This window comes from Galleria mellonella, unplaced genomic scaffold, assembly GCF_026898425.1.
Source record: "Galleria mellonella isolate WM207_F2 unplaced genomic scaffold, CSIRO_AGI_GalMel_v1 utg33, whole genome shotgun sequence".
In the NCBI taxonomy this organism is placed as follows: Eukaryota; Metazoa; Arthropoda; class Insecta; order Lepidoptera; family Pyralidae; genus Galleria; species Galleria mellonella.
The window spans coordinates 11,496,923-11,516,820 of record NW_026442079.1 but is presented as its reverse complement, the minus strand read 5'-3'; the positions used below and the strand labels follow the sequence as shown (position 1 = coordinate 11,516,820).

The following is a 19,898-nucleotide window of genomic DNA, read 5'->3' as shown; positions in this document are numbered from 1 at the left end:
GCCGGCGAGAGTTGAGACTATTAAGCACTCACGTCAACGTTATACATAAAACGACCAAGTTCCAAATCTCGGCGCGTATGCGCAAACTCTAATATTACCTATTTACTATAAAAGCTTATCACGTAGTAGGCCCAACTGTCGCACCAACAGTAGAATTTTAAATATGGAAGGTGTACCTGAAAATGTTTATGCGCGGGAAAAAACGCTGGATTGTCGTTGGTTTTTCTTTTTCTTTTATTGTCGATCTATGCAAACTAACTTCCAGTGGTTTGTGATACGTGATACGCTGTCGCATATTATACTGTAACTAACGCATCGCCCCAGTTTCGCTCGAGTGCGATATTACAAATTTTAATATTAAAACATTTAATTTATTTATTTATAAAAAAAGTTATTACAACGTGCACGTGACACCAATAGTGTTGCAGGCATCCATAAGTTACAGTATCCGTTTATCATTAGACGGGTTGTATACCGTGAAACAGTTGTGTTTGCATAGCTGTGTTTCGGTTTGAAGGGTGGGATATGGCATGAATTTAGTGGGTACTGAAGAATAACACCTGAGTTCTCAGGAATGGCAACGCATGGCGGATATAATGGGCGAAACAGTATAGTCTGTTATGTCCATGGTACTGCTCATGTTTATAGGCGACGGTTACCACTTTCCATCAGGTGGGCCGTCAGCTTGTTTGCCATTCTAAGTTGTATAAAAAAAAATACCTGTTTGCCACCATCGTGGTAAAAAAAATAATTAATTAGTATACGATAGGATTCTAATACACGTAAATTCTGCACAAAAAAAAATGTTGCGTGCTTTAGCGGAATAAATAAACAGACACACGTAGAGAGCGACTTTGTTTTATCCGTAGTAATTCCTTATAATATGTGCTAGTTATAAACATCTATATATATATATATATATACTAATTTATATTCTGCAATATAATGAAAGATATATCAAATATTTCTAATCGAGTTGATAGTTCCTTAGCACCTAAATCTTAGATGAGTAACTACATATACGAATATTTTAAATACATAGATAAGGTCAGTGGACCCTTTTATGGATCATAATATACAATTATTATATAATTTTGTAAGTACAAAATTATGATTATAAAAGCTTTATTTCCATACAAATATAACGCCCTTCTCGATTCAATAGTTTCCATAAGGCATCGATCGTATATTTATTCTCAATTGATAATGTTCCTCAACCAGTAATTTGTTGAATTAGGCCTCTAGTTAATACGTGGGATTTGAGTGGGCGACTCGCTGTATGTTTGGCACATATTAATGGTATTTAGCACTGTTGTCTTTAATATTAAATATTGTCTATGTATAATTTAAGAAATAAAATAAATAACTCAACAGTAATAATTTATTTTAAATGAATGATAATGGATTGATAATTCTGCCCACACTCTCGGTATCTGGCAAGGTATTAGTGAGGAACGATAGCCAAGGAAGAAATCAAGTTAGGAGGCCCGTTGTGACAAATTCGTCTGGAATTAATAAAAAATTTGAAAGAAATACAAAAAAATATTTCTATCTGCTTTACGTACATATAAAATTTGGTGATGTCCAACTAGTTTTGAACATAATTGTAGACCTTATTCATAAGCACGGTTGACGGCCGTTTCGCGAGTAGCAATCTAGTCGGACATCACCGTATTTAATAAGTGAGTGAAACAAATGGATATAAATTAATATTATACTAAACACGTATACATATACACACGCACATACACATACGCACACGCGTACACAGGAACACATACATAGATTTTTGGTTGCGATACTTCATGTTATTTTTATCATTAAATAAATATTATAGAAGAAGTCGCGGACAAAAGATATAGTCAAACACACAGCAAACTTCAAACTGAAGTACAGAAAAACTTAATAACAGTGCAAAATACACCTAAACAGAAGTCTTGATTCAAGTAAGAAATTTAATATACACGAATAAGTAAGCATATCACTTTGTGCACACAATTTAAACGTCTAGTTGGTAATTAAGTACGTACTCAAATAGAGAGAATAACTTGAAACTGGGAATAAATCTGCCTTGAAATTCCTCACATGTGGGTACATGTTACAACCGTCATAAGTAGGCGTTGACTTTATGAAACTTAAACAGTTTTACAAATCCTCAGCGTTGTTAACTTTTTATTTAAATATAACAATACTGTCGAAATAGAGTTTCTTATTATTTCTAATATTGTATCTCTTAATTCCTTTTTTATTTAACTTGGAAGATCAACGTGTAAGGATGTAAACAGTAATATATGATATATTGTAATGAATATGAAAATTAACAAATTGATATCTAAGTTTTATTAAAATTGTCACTGAAACACTCTGTAAATGAAATTAGTAACAATACGAAACGTGTAATCATTTAATCGATATTTTTGTTACTACTATTGGACATTAGCAGACTCTTTTATAGTAACGTCAAATATTCGTTCATTTATATTTTAATTGAGTTTTATTAAAATAAACTCTTTTTTGGTATTGGACATTAGCAGTCTCTTTTATAGTCACGTCAATTATTCGTTCATTTATATTTTAATTTAATTTTATTAAAATAAACTCTTTTTTGCTATTGGTCATTAGCAAACTCTTTTATAGTCACGTCAATTATTCGTTCATTTATATTTTAATTGAGTTTTATTAAAATAAACTATTTTTTGCTATTGGACATTAGCAGTCTCTTTTATAGTCACGTCAATTATTCGTTAATTTATATTTTAATTTAATTTTATTAAAATAAACTCTTTTTGCTATTGGCCATTAGCAAACTCTTTTATAGTCACGTCAATTATTCGTTCATTTATATTTTAATTGAGTTTTATTAAAATAAACTATTTTTTGCTATTGGACATTAGCAGTCTCTTTTATAGTCACGTCAATTATTCGTTAATTTATATTTTAATTTAATTTTATTAAAATAAACTCTTTTTGCTATTGGCCATTAGCAAACTCTTTTATAGTCACGTCAATTATTCGTTCATTTTATATTTTGGAGTTTTATTAAAATAAACTCTTTTTTGCTTTTTTTTATACAACTTAGAATGGCAAAAAAGCTGACGGCCCACCTGATGGAAAGTGGTAACCGTCGCCTATAGACATGAGCAGTACCATGGACATAACAGAGTATTTTGTTTCGCCCATGATACCTCCCATGCGTTGCCATTCCTGAGGACTCAGGTATTATTCCTCTGTACCCTGTAAATTCACGTCATATCCCGCCCTTCAAACCGAAACACAGCCATGCAAACACAACTACTTCACGGTTGAAACACGAATAAAACTGAAGATACGGTTACTTCTAGCAGAGTACTTTGAAGCCCTAGAATCTGATCTTTTTTTAATGAATGATAATGGAATGCTGATCCCGCCTGCGCTAACGGTATACGCTGGCGGGGTACCAGTGAGGGATGATAGGTGAGAATGGAAAGGCAGGTCAGCTAGCCTATCGTGGTGAGTATACTTGGAATTCAACACGATGGTTTCCAGCGAGGACCACGTCGAGGTCAACCTGATAGGCATATTGTTAGCAATGGGACTGGTAATTCGCATTACTAACAATTCCTTCCCCCCGTATCATCAGAATTGGATTAACCTGGTCACTATTTTTTTTAATGGATGATAATGGAATGGTAACCCCATCCGTGCTATCGGTATACACCGGCGGGGTACCAGTGAAGGATGATAAGTGAGGATGAAGTAGGTCAGTTAGCCCATCGTGACGAATTCAAGAAGAATTGTTTACGATGGTTTCCAGGGGGAACCACGTGGAGGTCGACCTAATAGGGCATATTGCTAGCAATGGGGCTGTCAAACTCCATTGCTAACAATTCCTCCTCCCACTCTCCCCCGTCACTATTCGTAACAAAATACCTAACAGAAGAAGTTGCGCTCACATCTTTGTAAAAGTGTCTTTTCAAAAAAAATATTTTAACGGCATGGTAACCTATTATTGTTGTCTTTATATTCCGATATACTCAGAAACGTATGTAAACTAAAACCTATGCATCATGAGAGCCTTCTTGGTGTTTTGATATACATAGTTAAAAATTTCAATCTTTCTAATGTTAATTTAAGCATAATTCAATGTTGCATCATTTATTAAAATTATGTGTGTTATTGTATGATAATTAAACACGTAAAATTAAGTGGAATATGTATATTTTACAGCAGTTTGTTTTTCTTTTCTATAAAACTTTGATACGCATAAGAGAAAATTTACTGAATAAAATAACACGGTAACGCCATCTAGTTCTGAATTGAGAAATCATAATCATAAAAGTTACACTACAGATGACGTTACTGATGCGCGCTTCTGTATATAAGGAGTTTTTGACCTAGTGTACAGATGGAGTCTGACGTTATTTGAAATAAATTACCATAATTTTATGGGTGTTGTTATTCATTGATATTCTCATGAAGTGAATCTTAATAATAAATACAGCTAGACGTCATAAATAGCGCCATCTAGTATCAAGTAAATCTTGTATTCGTATCAGAAAGCTGATACGTGTATTTTTTGTCTGTTATACAAACAGATATACCTAATAATATTTTCATTGGGAAAACTTCTTTTTCGAAAATTTACTGCCATATATATATATATTTAAAGTTACTAGCTCTTCGCCCGCTACTTAGTACGCATGTATTTCAGAAGCAGGAAAGCTAATGAAATAAACTACTCCTAGATGGCGTATCAAGATAAAATACATGAGTTTTTAAATTTAAAAAAATATAATTATGAAAGTCGCATCCAATTTTACGCAGTAGTTTTTACGTGATGCCAGATCAAATGTATAGACAGACAGACAAAATTTTTAAAATCGGTTGTTTTGGTTTTTATTGATCTTATTAAAATTACACATTATGTTCTTTATTAGTATCTAAACTATTTCTTTTACTGTTACTTATATAGTTATCTATTTTGTCAACAGAACGATGTGGCGCTGACGATTTCCGATGCTACAACGGCAAATGTATAGAAGGGAGCCGCCGCTGCAACCGCGTAGTTGACTGTGCATCTGGAGAGGACGAGAAAAATTGTGGTAAGTATTGTTTTTGTTAAAAGCTAGTATTTTTAAATAACTACATTTCATCTTCCATATATCTAACATACCCGTACCATAAATCTAATACCCGCATCTATAAAATAAGACGAACTACATTATTTAAGAATCGTTACTGCCCTTCTATTAATCATCATTTTCCTACCCTTATCCCAATTATTATTTAGGGTCGACATAATATGTTTTTTATCTATATTACAAAAAGATTTGGCTTATAGTTTTACAACCGGCCGCCTGCCTGACGTCAACTCTCTTTAGGAATCTCTTTGGGAATGCCCTTCTATTAATGCAACTGAAAAAAAAAATCTCTGCAACCACCTAAAAGTATTTATCTCTAAATATGTCTCTGTCCAGAAATAATATTTTTGATATTGACCAAGTTTCGCCTTATATAAAATATTTAAAAATATTCCTTACAGGTTGCACAAGCGACGAATTTCAATGCGACAATGGCAAATGCATCGAGATCAGGAAAAAATGTGACGGTGTGCAACATTGTTCAGATGGGTCTGACGAATTCGAATGTGGTAAGTAATCATACAATAATCAAATAGAAAACAAATCCTTCGTTCAATGGTGAACTCATTGAATTTTGTCTGCACATGCTAACTGGACATTTTTACGGTAAGTGTCTCGCATTTTGAACTGGTCTGGTCACCACGTATGCAAAGACAGGGGAAAATTTCGTTGCCGGGATGGTACATGCATATCTATACAGTTGCGTTGTGATGGGTATAGAGATTGTCCGAAGGATAACACCGACGAAATCGGTTGTCGTAAGTATTGTTACGTTGATCTGCACTGGCTTTGAATTCAAAGATTGTAGAAAGTAATAAGAACATTGAAACAAAATGTGGACTCGACAAAGTTGCATATTTCTATACATTACGTAGTATCGTCATTTTTCTTGTAAAATGTCTATAACGTTGCAATAATTTATTAAAATAAAGAATAAAGTTGCCAATCTTCCTTATTTAGTAATCGTGTGTAAACGAATATTATAGTAACATTACATTACAATGAATACTAAGCCAGCTGTAGTAAATTAAATTTCGTTGAATCTACTAATAAAGCTTTACTAAAAAAGTGCCTTTTAAAAGCATGCGGTTCAGATCAATGGCAATGTGATCATGGGTCTTGCATCCAAAAAAATAAACGTTGTGATGGACGAGTGGATTGTCCAACCGACAGATCTGATGAGAGAAACTGCATTGGTAAGACAACACCAGTATTTTATCACTTTGTCACTTTGATTTATTATTATATGCATATTTATCCACCCACTAATATTTTTAAACAATTTTGCAGCTTGTGTTTGGAATAGATAGAATAAGAATAAGAATAAAAGTTTCATATTTATTTATTATAGTATTAATTGAAACAATATTTAGTATAGATGTAGACGGTTCATATAAATTTTTTACAATTATTATATCAATATATGTAATGAATGAACTATTTTATTTTATTCCTAACAGAAATGTAATTATAAACATTGATTACCACTTATTCGTACTCACGGATTCTTTGTGTGTGTGTATTCAAATTGCATGATCTGAATGTGTATTCGAAATTTCACAAACACACTTTTGGACATAAATATGATTAGTTCTACACATCATTCCAGACTATGCACAATTTAGATGCAGTAGTGGCAAGTTAATTCCCCTAAGTAAACGATGCGATCGACAGTACGATTGTTCTCCTGAAGATTATTCTGACGAACAACATTGTCGTAAGTTTCATTCAAACAGGGGATCATGTTCAGTTCTGCTTTCTGTTTCTTTCATTTCCAGATTTCAATATATCTACTTCATTACATTACCTTACAGTTTTTCTTGTGGCCTTTTTGTCACTCATTATATTTTCTTCTGTTTTTCCGGTGATTTATTTGTCACTCTCATATTATGTTCACAGTTCTTTGTTTCTTTCTTTAATCATTCTACATTTGTATTATCTTTTTTTCCTTTTCAATCGTTTACCAAAAAAATCTTAACTGCTCTGTAGTTTTCTATCTTAAAAGTTTAGATGAGAATTAAACATTTTCTTTTACCGGTCAGCTTGTGATGACGATGACTTCAAATGTGACAATGGCCATTGCATACCTGCTCGCAAACAATGTGATGGATCGCATGATTGTCAGGACGGTTCTGATGAACGAAATTGCATTGATGGTTTGATTCTTAGTAATTAACTTTAATCAGTAACACAAAGGTGGTGGTCACAATATGGTCTCGTACGAGTACCTCCCTCGCATTCAATACACAATTAATTTAAAGAATTTTAACTTTAAATTAAAGGTGCTTGTTTATTTTAGATTCTGTATCTATTATTATACTGTTGCGATTTATATCTTTCATTATTTTGTATTAAATAATATCGTACATGTATTTAATATTATTTTATTCAAACACAATTTAACAAAATTTGAAATACAAATTAACAAAACTAAAGTAAGCACCTTTATTCAGTACGAGGATCACAATGTCTCAGAGTTGAGTATTTGATGTAGCTTATTAGACATTTAAGAGCGTTTCATACTTTTGCTTATCGAAGTGTAGCAACGTCAGTTTACAAACTCATTGAAGAATGTTCAATCTTTCTGATTGATTATTTATGAAAGTGTACTGCTAGTGACCTAAGACGTCGATCATTTTGTAAATAGTTTTTAGTTATCGAATTCCAAATTTCCATTGATAATCTTATCGCATAATAAACGTTTTGGTTTTTTAACAAAGTTACTTTTTAAATAATCAGTCGATTTCTTTTTTTTTAATTACTATTATATCACACTTGGGTAAAGTATAAATCATAGATTAAGCACAATACCTGGTATTCTCTTTCTAAGGTATAAACGCTCTTAATGTTTTCAGTATTAAAAACAATTAAGTATATCAGTATTTAAAATTATTTCCTTAACTCTCGTTGGCTAGACTTTATCTAGCGAAATTTAACTCATCATTTACTATAAGAGTATTATTACTTAATAAAATTTTACATCAGTCATTAGTTATTTTTTTTTTAATTATATACTCGTAGTTACTGCATCAGCCGCTTAAATTTTGCTTGAATGATAAATGCCTGGAATGCCATAAAAATATTTATAATAATAATGTACAATAATAATACTGATTCCAACTAAATTAAAATTTCGAATAGTATTATTGAGGGATTTTTATATACATGCAACTTGAAATAACTTTGTAAACTTACTTTCAAAGATGTTATTAATAAAAATCCTTCAGTAATATATTTATTATATATGGTTATGGTGCATTATATTATGGCAGGCTCAATATGCATGGCTTATGAATCTATGTGCACGAACGGACAATGCGTGCCAGCTGGCTCGGCCTGCAACGGAACTGTTGAGTGCGACGATGGATCCGATGAAAGGGACTGCACTTGCAAAAGGGGCGAATTCCGGTGTCGCGATAAATCTTGCATTACATTAGCAAAACGATGCGATTTCTACAGGGATTGCGCCGATGGTGACGATGAACTCGACTGTGGTAAGTCACCCAACCTTGCTCCATGTTTGATCCCTTTATTATCAGAGCGTAAGTGTATATTATGCCATGCATTTACTAGACAAATTAAATTAGCAGACAGTGACGGTTAATGTAACCAGCAACGTTTCAGAACGGTGCATTCATTATCGTCTATACCATTAGCAGAATTTGTACAAAATCGGTACGTTTGAGTACCTATGTCCTATTCTGTTTTTGCAAATCAAATCATATTTATTTGCTTGCTATATGATAAAATAAGATGTTACATATACAAGTAGGTAACATGCAGCAACCCGTAGAGGTATGCAAATAATAAACTGTATTTAGTCCCTAGATTTAAACCTAATTTAATATAAAATTGTTATATTAAAATTATAAAGTACAAATCTCTATCAAATACAATATTCTTTATATCAAATGACGCCGTGAAGTACCTAAGCTTACATGACTGTTTCGTTTTAAAAGGTAGGATATGGCGATGGAATTTCATTGCTATATCCCAGTCTTCATACAGAAACATAGCTTCTTCAATTCAAACATAAAAACTGTAAAACTCACCAAAAATATGTATATAAATCTTATATATAAAATTCTCGTATCACGGTGTTTGTTACCAAACTCCTTCTAAACGGCTTTACCGATTTCTATGAAATTTTGTGTGCGTATTGGGTAGGTCTGAGAATCGGCCAACATCTATTTTCCATACCCTTCAATGATAAGGGTGACTCTCCTCAAAAGAAAAGTTATTTTTTTTGACAATTTTTTCCATTTTTATTTTATTATGATTTAGCATTGATAAATTTTCATGTATAATTCTCAAAATAGCGTATATAGTAAAACAACGTTTGCCGAGTCAGCTAGTAAATATATAAATAACTGCTTTATTGCAGAAATACAATTACATACATCTTACGCTCTGCTAGTAAATACATGTGTATAGTAAAAGTGATGGGTTGTAAGTAATTAGAAATATATTTTTAATTGTATAAATGCAGAAAACAACGAGCAAAGGTTCAAATTGTTTTGCACGATTAGCATGTGCATGTTTCTTGCATGAATCTTAGAATATTCTATTAGACTTGATATGCTATCAATCCATAGTATAATCAATGAAATAATAGTCATCAAGTTGACAACTATTTTTTTTTTCTTGAAAAAGGTTGTGTAGATTTAATAAGTGTGTATCTATTTATTTTTCATCTCTAGTTTTTTATTTAGATATTTAATTATAACATGGGTATTTTTAAGTCAATCAATTTAGCAATACAAAAGTACGCTATTTCAAAAATTACCTATTGAAAAAAGGTAAGAATGTTTTCTTTGAATGTAACCAAAAAAATAAACAATAAAATATGCCAATCACACAGGGGATCTATGTTGAAAGTATTTCATGTGTTCTAATATTAATATTATTTCAGAAAACCGATGTCTCGATGGCCAGATTCCGTGTATTTCGTATGGCAATGAAATATGTTCCATTCCTTGCGACGGTAATCCAGAATGTGACAATCATGAAGACGAACAAAATTGTGGTAAAGAAGGTATGTTAAGTTTCTGAAAATTACATTGTTTTCTAGAGCACTATTAGACAGTTCTGATAATTTCAAGGCACCAATATGGATAGAGTATTTTATGTGGTTTACCTACATATATTTTTTTTAATTTTTTTTTATATAACGTAGAATGGCAAACAAGCTGACGGCCCACCTGATGGAAAGTGGTAACCGTCGCCTATAGACATGAGCAGTACCATGGACATAACAGAGTATACTGTTTCGCCCATGATACCCCCATGCATTGCCATTCCTGAGGACTCAGGTGTTATTCCTCTGTACCCAGTAAATTTACGCCATATTTGTATTCACCTTAGATTATAAAGCCTATATTGGTAATGTAAAAGAGAAAAAGCATTATGATATACACATGTTAGAACGAGATAAACAAATAGGACACTTACTCGTATCTACACAATATAAGCTCGAAGCTCATTTGACGATAGTATGAACTAAATAAGTTCTATTTATTTTTAATTATAAGGGAAAGTAATTGGTTTAAATTAAATGTGTCGTTTAAATAAAATCGCACATTTTTCATGTAAATTAATTTTTATTGCATAAACATTAATATCTCTTTTAAAGCAACATTATAGAAACATTACAACAATTTTATACAAAAATTGGTAAATAAAATAATTAATTAATTTAATCTGTGTAAAGTTTTAAACGTGCAAGAATTTAATTATAAATTATAACAAATACGTGAAAATTTGCTATTTTTTTGCAACTTTTCCATATAAATACAAAGCAACCACATGTACACATTTACAAAATACGAACACTAGTCTATTTTCTTGTCTCATTTTTCTAATTGCATTGCCAGTCTGCCAGTACTTATTGCCTTATATTACATTTATGGTGTACACAAAACTTACGGTAAATCTCTTTTGATATATTTTGGGTACTATCTTTAATCTATAGATAGATAAAATAATTTTTTTTATAAATTGTCTATGTCAGGGTATTTGGGAGGAGGCTGATAAGGTTTTTGTTAGAAGCAACATTACAATAGTTGTCCATGGTATGACAGGAAATTCTTATTCTATACTAGGAAAATTCGTATTCCTTCCATGATAATTAAATTAAAAAATAAACATAATATATTTACACTTTTTATATACACATATTTTGTTCTCGTACTGTTTTGTTTGTAAGACAATAGAGTTCAATTTTAAATTGAATATCATTTATAAAGCATGTTAATTATTAATATAACTGTAATATTATTGTATTCTATTTTTTTTATACAGTATTCTTAGAATTATATGTAATTATTATATTATATTGCAAGCTGTCAAATTTTACAAATATAATAATGTTGGAACTAGATAATATTTGTAGAAGATGGAAGATATTTAATCAAAATTAATATGAGTAGTATTTTGTTAAGAAGAATACTCGTAAATGCTAAAACAATATTTTTTAGAAATTTTGTTTGTGTGTCTGTCTGTGTGTTTATTCCAGTATCACGAAGAAACTACTATACACTTTTTACAATGGTGTTTATAAAAATTTAAAATCAATGGTAAATTACTTTTGATATAAATTCCATGAAATCGGCATTGAAATTGAACCGTTTTGCAGTCTTTAATTGCAATACTAGCGACGTAATGGTTCCATATTGTTCTGTTAAATGCGTGTTAGTATAACGTGCCAGTGTAAACTATTGTAAACCGATCCCAATTATAACCTAATTCCTAACTATTGTTTCGTGACTGCTATATATAATTATCATAGATAATAGATTAAATTGATATTGATATTACATTCAAGAGTAGACCTGCTGATGTATTATATCTTGATAGATACATCTTCTAAAACTGATCTATTTTCCTACCTCTTAAAACTAGGCGTACGAAGTATCAGTCAAAAAGCTAGTTTATTAAATGTTTCAATAGCATTCATTCGTTTTAAACTAATTTGTTTCCATTTTTTTTTATAATTTTACTACTATTGTTATCTAGTGATTTAACACACCCCTCCTTACCTTCCGATAGTCGCAGTTTCGATTTCTGTACAGTAAAATATTTGTATTTAAGAGTATGACTTTGTCCAATACAAAGTGTCGTCAACTAGTGTTGTAGTATCTAAATATATTCTATGTATAATATTTATATGTTTATAATAATAAGTATGTATTTTCCATAGTTCCAAAACTAAGCAAATCTTTGTTTACTTTGAAACTATGTAGCGTTGTGTAATATATATATATATATATATATATATATATATATATATATATATATATATATATATATATATATATATATATATATATATATAAAATAGTATATATTTATTTGTTTCTTCGAGTACACACGAAATGAATAAATTTCTTTACATATTTGCCAAATTACACTAATGCGAATTAAAAGCTATGCGAAATTGTTACACTATCTCTTGTATTGTGTGTTGAATGTTTTTATTATTAAATATATACATGTAACTTAATCGTATTGTTTTTAAAGATTGCATCCACCAATGTGACAATATATGTTTGGAACGTGAAAAAATATGCAACGGCATCCCGGACTGTTCTGACGGCTCTGACGAAAACGACTGCGATACATGTATTGGACCTGATGACTTCAGGTAACTGTTTACCAGTATCAATTTTAATTTTGCCATGTTCTTTTTTTAAATACTATATTATTACCCTTACATAGTCTATGCTCTGCGTTACGCGTAATTATTGAAGCGAATTACCATAAACGCAATATTCTTTTTTTAATTTAAGGCCTTTGCGAATTTGTTATTTTTTTAATGTGTTCGTATGAGTATTAACTAAACAGAATCTGTATGAGTCTCAGGATTTATGATGTATTTTATTTTGTTTTAGATGCAACAACGGTGAATGTATTAATCCCGTACTACGGTGCAATGGCTATCCAGAGTGCAACGATGGAAGTGACGAGGAGAATTGTAACACCACTATGATATCTAGATCACGTAAGTAATAATAGGTTTTGTTTTGCAAAAAATAATTTACTTCAGTCGTAACAGAATCAGTTATTTTGTTTTAAAAATCAATGAAATGTATACGGAACTAATCTGAAAGTACAACCTTTTGGATAAAAAAAAAATAAAGAATGTGATGCGTGATCTAAATGACGAAGTTATGTTAAAAAGTATTTTGTATCATAATATTATGACATGTGTCTGACTATTGTACTTCCAATCGTCATATCAGCCTTTAACTATCCACTGCTGAACATAAGCCTCCCCCTTGGGGGGTTTTGCCAATAGTTTCCACGCTTGATAGGTGGATTGGCAACTGTAGTTAAGCTTTGGAGATGTTTTAAGAGGGACGCTGCTGCCCATCCCTCGATTTCCCTTAGTCGCCTCTTATGACGCCTACGGGAAAGTATGGAGTGGCCTATTCTATGGCGGGACCATACGCCTAATAATATATTTCTAATGATATTAACTAAATACTGTTCATGTGTGTATTATAATCAATTCATTTCATTTATTTATCTATAGCATGTTTGTTATTTCAAATTTTAAGGGCTCTTGCTTTCTTCAGGTATATCAGGCCTATCGTACTCTGAATTGATATTTTAAATAAAGTTTTATCTACTTTCCCTAGACACGGTCAACGTTTATAAAAATTTTACATTCTCGTTTCAGGCGAATGCAACGAGAACCAAATACAATGCGGTGACGGCACTTGCATTGACAACCAATTTTTCTGTGACGGACACGAGGACTGTAACGATGGCACAGATGAAGAGAAATGTCGTAAGTATTATTTTTTATTTTCAATAACTACGAAGAACAACGTAAGGAACAAGGTCCGAAGCAAATAGTACATGAGAAGTTAATTAATATATACATAATTAGATCAAGTTGTATGTGTTACATGTGAAGCACAAAGCACTTTAATGCTTAACTATAGTTGCATTAAGACTATCACTCGATGTATAAATGTTGCACAATTTTATCGCACTACGTTATTACACCTTTGACTCAATTCCGTGCACTGTTTAGAAACTTTTCTTTTCCATTCACAAGATTTAGTCTTATGAAGCCACTAATAAACATTATTCACGAAATATAGAACACAAGGGTCACGGAAGCATCATGCCATCAAACATCTGTACCTATGAGATAGTATTTTGATTATCAAGAACATTTCATTTAACGATAAATACATTTTTACAACAATCAACATTCAAAACAGAACAATATGACGATGGTAATGAGTTAAATGGTTTACAATTGACTATAAATAGATTGCCTATTTTAATACTTAGTAGGTTGAGTTTCTAAATAAGAATGGTATACAGCGTGGTACATGGCGAGGCCATCCCGGTCTCCTGTACCAATGGAGCCCTGCCACGAATCAGAGTTCACCTGTTACGATGGACGGTGTATTACTCACTCGAGGCGCTGTGACAATATTTATGACTGTTTGGACTTCTCTGATGAGCAAAACTGTCTGAACTCTGGTATTAGAGCATTAATGATTATTATTGGAATGCTGAATGCGTGTTCGAACCTCCAGATATAGTCTACTCCTGATTTTAGTGATTAGGCGTTGTTACCATTCTCCATCTTATATATATATATATATATATATATATATATATATATATACCTGTATAGTATTTTGTTTTAATATTCACATTTCAATTTGGTATTCATGTACTCGTAGGCGTTGTTTCCACTTTCTGTATACCGATGGAGTTGTCGTACGCTATTTTTAGGCATGTTTAGATAAATTTATGTTTAGTTATTATGACAACAGCTAGTATTTATATTGTTGTTGTTTATGAAGGGCTCATTGAAGAAATCATTGTTTTAAAATGCATCCATTCAAACGCATGCTTGTTTACTTGTTATGTTTTATTTGTATTTTATTTTTGAGTTATTTTTTTATTTATTTTGTGTGATATTTATTTGCAGCGTGTAGAACCGACGAGTTCTCGTGTAGATCTGGTAAATGTATATATAAATCGCAGCAATGTGATAATCGTAGAGATTGCGACGATGGGTCAGATGAAGAAAACTGCGCGGACATTTTCGACGTGTTCACAACACGTCCACCACCTGTTTATACCACAAGAGGATACGATAACGGCGGCAGAGGATCAGCAGAAAGACTATATCCGGATGAAAGAGACGATTTTGAACCGCCACGTGGTAATCTTCCGTGGGAAACAGATGACTCATTGTATAAGACAACACCATTGTACGAAGTGCCTGAAACTTACCCGGGAGAATCGGAAGGAACTACACGTAGGTCATATGGAAGCTCTGAGGATGAAGGTCAACGAGGTCGACCATACAGACCGTATTATCCCTACTATCCTGGACCTTCCGTTCCCAATCCGCCTCAGGGAGAACCCAGGCCATACGATGGCGGCTCTTACCCTACCGGAACATACCAACCAGAGGAACATAGACCTTACCAAGGAGCCGGATCTGCAGATAGGGATCTTTATCCAAGTGGAACATCCCGACCAGATTATGACAGCGAATCCAGGTTTAATGCGGATCGTTACGGATACGGACAAACTGGCACATCATTCGGTAAGAACGTTTGTTTAAAAAATAAAATTCGATTTGAACGCCGCGCTGTGGCCATAATCAATTTCGACTAATTTTGAGGTCTTGATTTTTGGATGATTTACATTATTATCACATTTATTAGGAAAGTGTATTATAACTCATTGGATAGAATAGTTTTCAACTCATTGTAGTTCTAGACTGAAAATAATTATTTTCAAGATCCATAATTGTCTAGTTTTTTTTTTTTTTTATTATAATCAATAAAAAAGGATATGATTAAAATGTTAAGATTATAAAAAGCCATATTCTTTATAACTATAATGCCAAAGAGAATTAATAGAAGCAGGTGGCTCATGACCGCTCTTTATGGCTATCTATAGGGAAGGCCTATGTTCAGCTGTGGACAGATAATGGCTCAAAAAAAGAATTAACTGTGTACAAATACAGAAAAAGATTGATTATCTTTTGAATATTCTACTAAAGTAAATATGAAATTTTAATTTAATTATCCACATTTTCCTCGTAGATTTATTAAAATATTTTTATAGGTGTGATAAATTATTTGGTATGAATTTATGTAGGTTATGTACCTAATAAAGTTTGTGGCGATGTAAACCATTGAGCAAAAAATTTATTAAAACTATATTTTTGCTAAGAAGAAAAAAAAAACAATTAAACATAAATAACAAAAATAATAATAATAATGATATTAATTTTATGAACAATTTCATAATTTTGTAACAGTCAATTTTGTAATGCAGTCCTGAATTTCACAGATACGAAGAATTTCATGTTGATGCAAATAATTTAACAAAATTCATACCATGCCATGCTCATGCTAACTAATTCTATTGCGTAAATGTCACTTGAAACATATTGCAAAGGCTTCGATGCTGCCGAAACTGTCATAGTCTCACGGAAAGATCATAATATTACCAATAATTTTAATTTCACAATTTCACAACACTCATGTTGCTGAGATTAATTTATTCATGCATGAAATCAATTTTATATAATTAATTCAGCTTAAATAATATTAGTATAATTAAATGCAGTTTATATTAATTGATAATAAAACAAAATATTGCCACAGTATTTATTATATGCAGAAACGGGTATTTATTGATTATTTTTTTAATGTTACAATACTATTTGAATTAAAAATTATAATAGGTAAGATGTTAAATAAAATAAATAAATAAATGACATACATTAGTGTACGGGATTACCGGGATTTGGTGATTTAACATAAATACGGGAAAATAAAGAAGAGTATTGATTTTTTTTCGAATGAACAGAAATTGAAGAAATGTCTGTACTTTATTTTTATTGACGCTTAATGAGAAAATAATTACCTATAGTCAACGTCGGCTGTGCAAGGCATCAATGGCGTTGTGACGACGGATCTTGCATCGATGTGATTCGCCGTTGCGATGGACACGTGGACTGTCCGGATAGCGCTGATGAATATAATTGTCCCTCAGGCAGTAAGAATGACAATGAATGCTAAATTCGGACTTAATATTTAAAAAAAAATTATCAAGGAGAATATTGGCAAATTATCATTTTTTTGTTTTGTTTTAAGATAACTAGTATATATTAGTAAAATTAATAGTGGTTTCGTTTTATTATCTCATTTTTTTATTCACACAAATTTTGTAAACACTAGTAAAACTTTCTATCGCAGTACCGTAAATCGTTGCATCAAAAAAGTTACATAATTATTTTGCCAATTTTCTTTTGGAAAGAAAAAAAATCGTAAATAATCATTGTAATTGTCTTCGTAATGGTGACGGTTTTTAAACTTCCATATATTTATTCGTATAAAAAAATGTATTCGAAATAGTAATAAGTGTGACTAACACATTTTTGTAATTCAATAGTACTTAATTATACTTTTTAATTATACTAAAATCGTTCTTATTCAATTATTCGATGCTACAGATTATAACATATAATTATAGAGGAAAAAATATACATACTTGCAGATATTTCTATAATTGTTAAAGTTTTAAAAATTTTATTTTTTTTTTTGCTTTTATTATCTAATTAATACGTATTTAAAAAATTATCATTCATTTATTATGTGTACAGAGTTCAATATGGTAGTGGTTAATGTCGTACAATTAATTTTCCTGACTAATATTATTATATTATATATGTAATAATGATTGTATTTAATATTTACATAATTAAATCTAAAATCTTTATAGCGGACGCCGTAAAAAAGTAAGAGTATCAACTGATTAGCATGAATGCATGTTTTCTAGCAACTGCTCTATGCTGCGCTTATATAAATGAGGGAAAAAAACAGAATATGGAGGGATTTATTTTTGTTTTTAAAAGAGAATATTGCATTCGCAGATAAAAAATGTTTTATCTGAGATTTACCTCAAATAATTATCCGATTAATTTAATTAACATGAAGAAATTACTACTACATTTCAAAATAATATCGCTGCAAATAGATTGAAGGCCTTTTGTTTGGGTATCATGATTATCCCTTTTTGAGTTTTAGTCGGTGTTGTGTTATCATCTCAGTCGAATTATTTTTGAAATCTATGAATGCAATTCGTTTTTATGAAAAGATATAGAAAATTATTCAGCGGGTATAATTTAGTATTCTTATTATATAGTAATTTCCACCATGTACTGTTTTGTTCCATCAAGCTTATTTAAAATATTTATACATATAAAATTTTACATTTTCGCTTATCATCGAAATGCAATTCACGACCCTAGGTAGTTATTCCTTTTACTTAAATTATTAATTCTTTTCTATTAATGAATTTTACCTTTTTTTAAATGAAATACTCTATTGTTTAAAATATTTTAACTTGTAAATATAGTGACGATAATATACAATTTAATATTTTATTTACAAAATGCGCAGTGACCGATTCTCACTACGTTCTCTGCCGCCTAATTTACGTTGCACAATATGTAGCAAAAATCTAATTTCACGAAATTAATTTTATCAACAGCTTCACTTGTAAACCTCTAATTTAGAAATATACATATTAGTTTTATAAAACTAAAATAATTTAGTATTCTGTGCAGTTTTTTATTGAAACTAAAATAGTGTCCTGCAATTAATTTTATAATAGTGAAGTGTAATTAGTATAACGAAAATTTTGTTGCTTACATAACAAAGGAATCAGAAAAAGTATGTTTCATAATTTCTAGCTAATAAACTAGTTTTGTGAAACTAATTGTGCAATGTGAATTTGGCTTTATTAAATCACTATACGCATACAACTAAACAATATGTTTATATTTTCAGCACCTCCAGCTCTCAATCTTAAGACATACCCTGACGAACAAACAGTGAAATACGGTAAGTTATTTTTTTTATATCATAATTTATATGTCCTTTGACTTATTTCTATCGTAATTGTAATAATTAAAATAAGTAATTTATTTATAATAATAAAATGTTTGACTTGACAGAGGTCATATAAAAATGATCTATCAAAAAATACAATAATAATACAATCTATTTTTAACTAAGATTAAAAAATTACTCACTTATTCCCCAATAAAAATTTTTTCATTTTGGATTTAATCTATTTTTGAATTCCAAAATGTTTAATTAATAAAATATACTGCTGTTTTCATATTCTGTTAAAATAATTATAAACAGATATGACATTAAAATGCATTTTTTATAAATATATCCTGAACAAAAGGCATGGAAATCAGGTGAGCTTAAATAGTTAATGATATTCAAGATAGCGAAATTAAAAGATATATATTAATATTAATTTAAATTAGTCATACCGATGACAAAAAAGGAGTTTTACAACTCGTTTAAAACGAATTAAAAAACTCCTTTATTTACATCGGTGGAAAAGGAGTGATAATTAGATAATATGCTCAGTCATCACACAGACAATAAATTATATATATATATATATATATATATATATATATATATATATATATATATATATATATATATATATATATATATATATAGTTTCGTTACGGAAGTGTTATACATACTTTTTGATAACGTAACTTCTAATTTTAAGTTATTAAAAAATGTATGCACAATTAATAGTCACTCAACAAGTCAACTGGTTTTCAACTTACATGATACATACCGTTGCATTTATTAATGACTTATTTATTTTAATGTCTAAACACAGAAGGTATAATATCGGTGAGAGACCTGCGAATATTTAAAAATAAAAAAATATAAATATAAAATT

The 19,898-nt window shown here is 30.6% G+C and overlaps 1 protein-coding gene across 12 annotated transcripts in view; it reads left to right on the top strand.

Moving 5' to 3' along the window:
- Positions 1-19,898, top strand: part of LOC113516875 (basement membrane-specific heparan sulfate proteoglycan core protein) — a 279,082-nt gene that overhangs the window by 199,913 nt on the left and 59,271 nt on the right. For 6 of the 12 annotated variants that reach the window (XM_031911661.2, XM_052896558.1, XM_052896548.1 and 3 more), the window contains 12 exons: positions 4,971-5,081; positions 5,522-5,629; positions 6,730-6,837; positions 7,163-7,276; positions 8,393-8,614; positions 10,033-10,155; positions 12,639-12,762; positions 13,010-13,119; positions 13,801-13,911; positions 15,079-15,705; positions 17,046-17,171; positions 18,968-19,021. In XM_031911661.2, coding sequence (XP_031767521.2) covers positions 4,971-5,081; positions 5,522-5,629; positions 6,730-6,837; positions 7,163-7,276; positions 8,393-8,614; positions 10,033-10,155; positions 12,639-12,762; positions 13,010-13,119; positions 13,801-13,911; positions 15,079-15,705; positions 17,046-17,171; positions 18,968-19,021 — 1,938 coding nt within the window. The remainder of the gene's footprint in view (positions 1-4,970; positions 5,082-5,521; positions 5,630-6,729; positions 6,838-7,162; positions 7,277-8,392; positions 8,615-10,032; positions 10,156-12,638; positions 12,763-13,009; positions 13,120-13,800; positions 13,912-15,078; positions 15,706-17,045; positions 17,172-18,967; positions 19,022-19,898) is intronic. The other 6 variants (XM_052896551.1, XM_052896550.1, XM_052896549.1 and 3 more) reach the window with 5 other exon arrangements.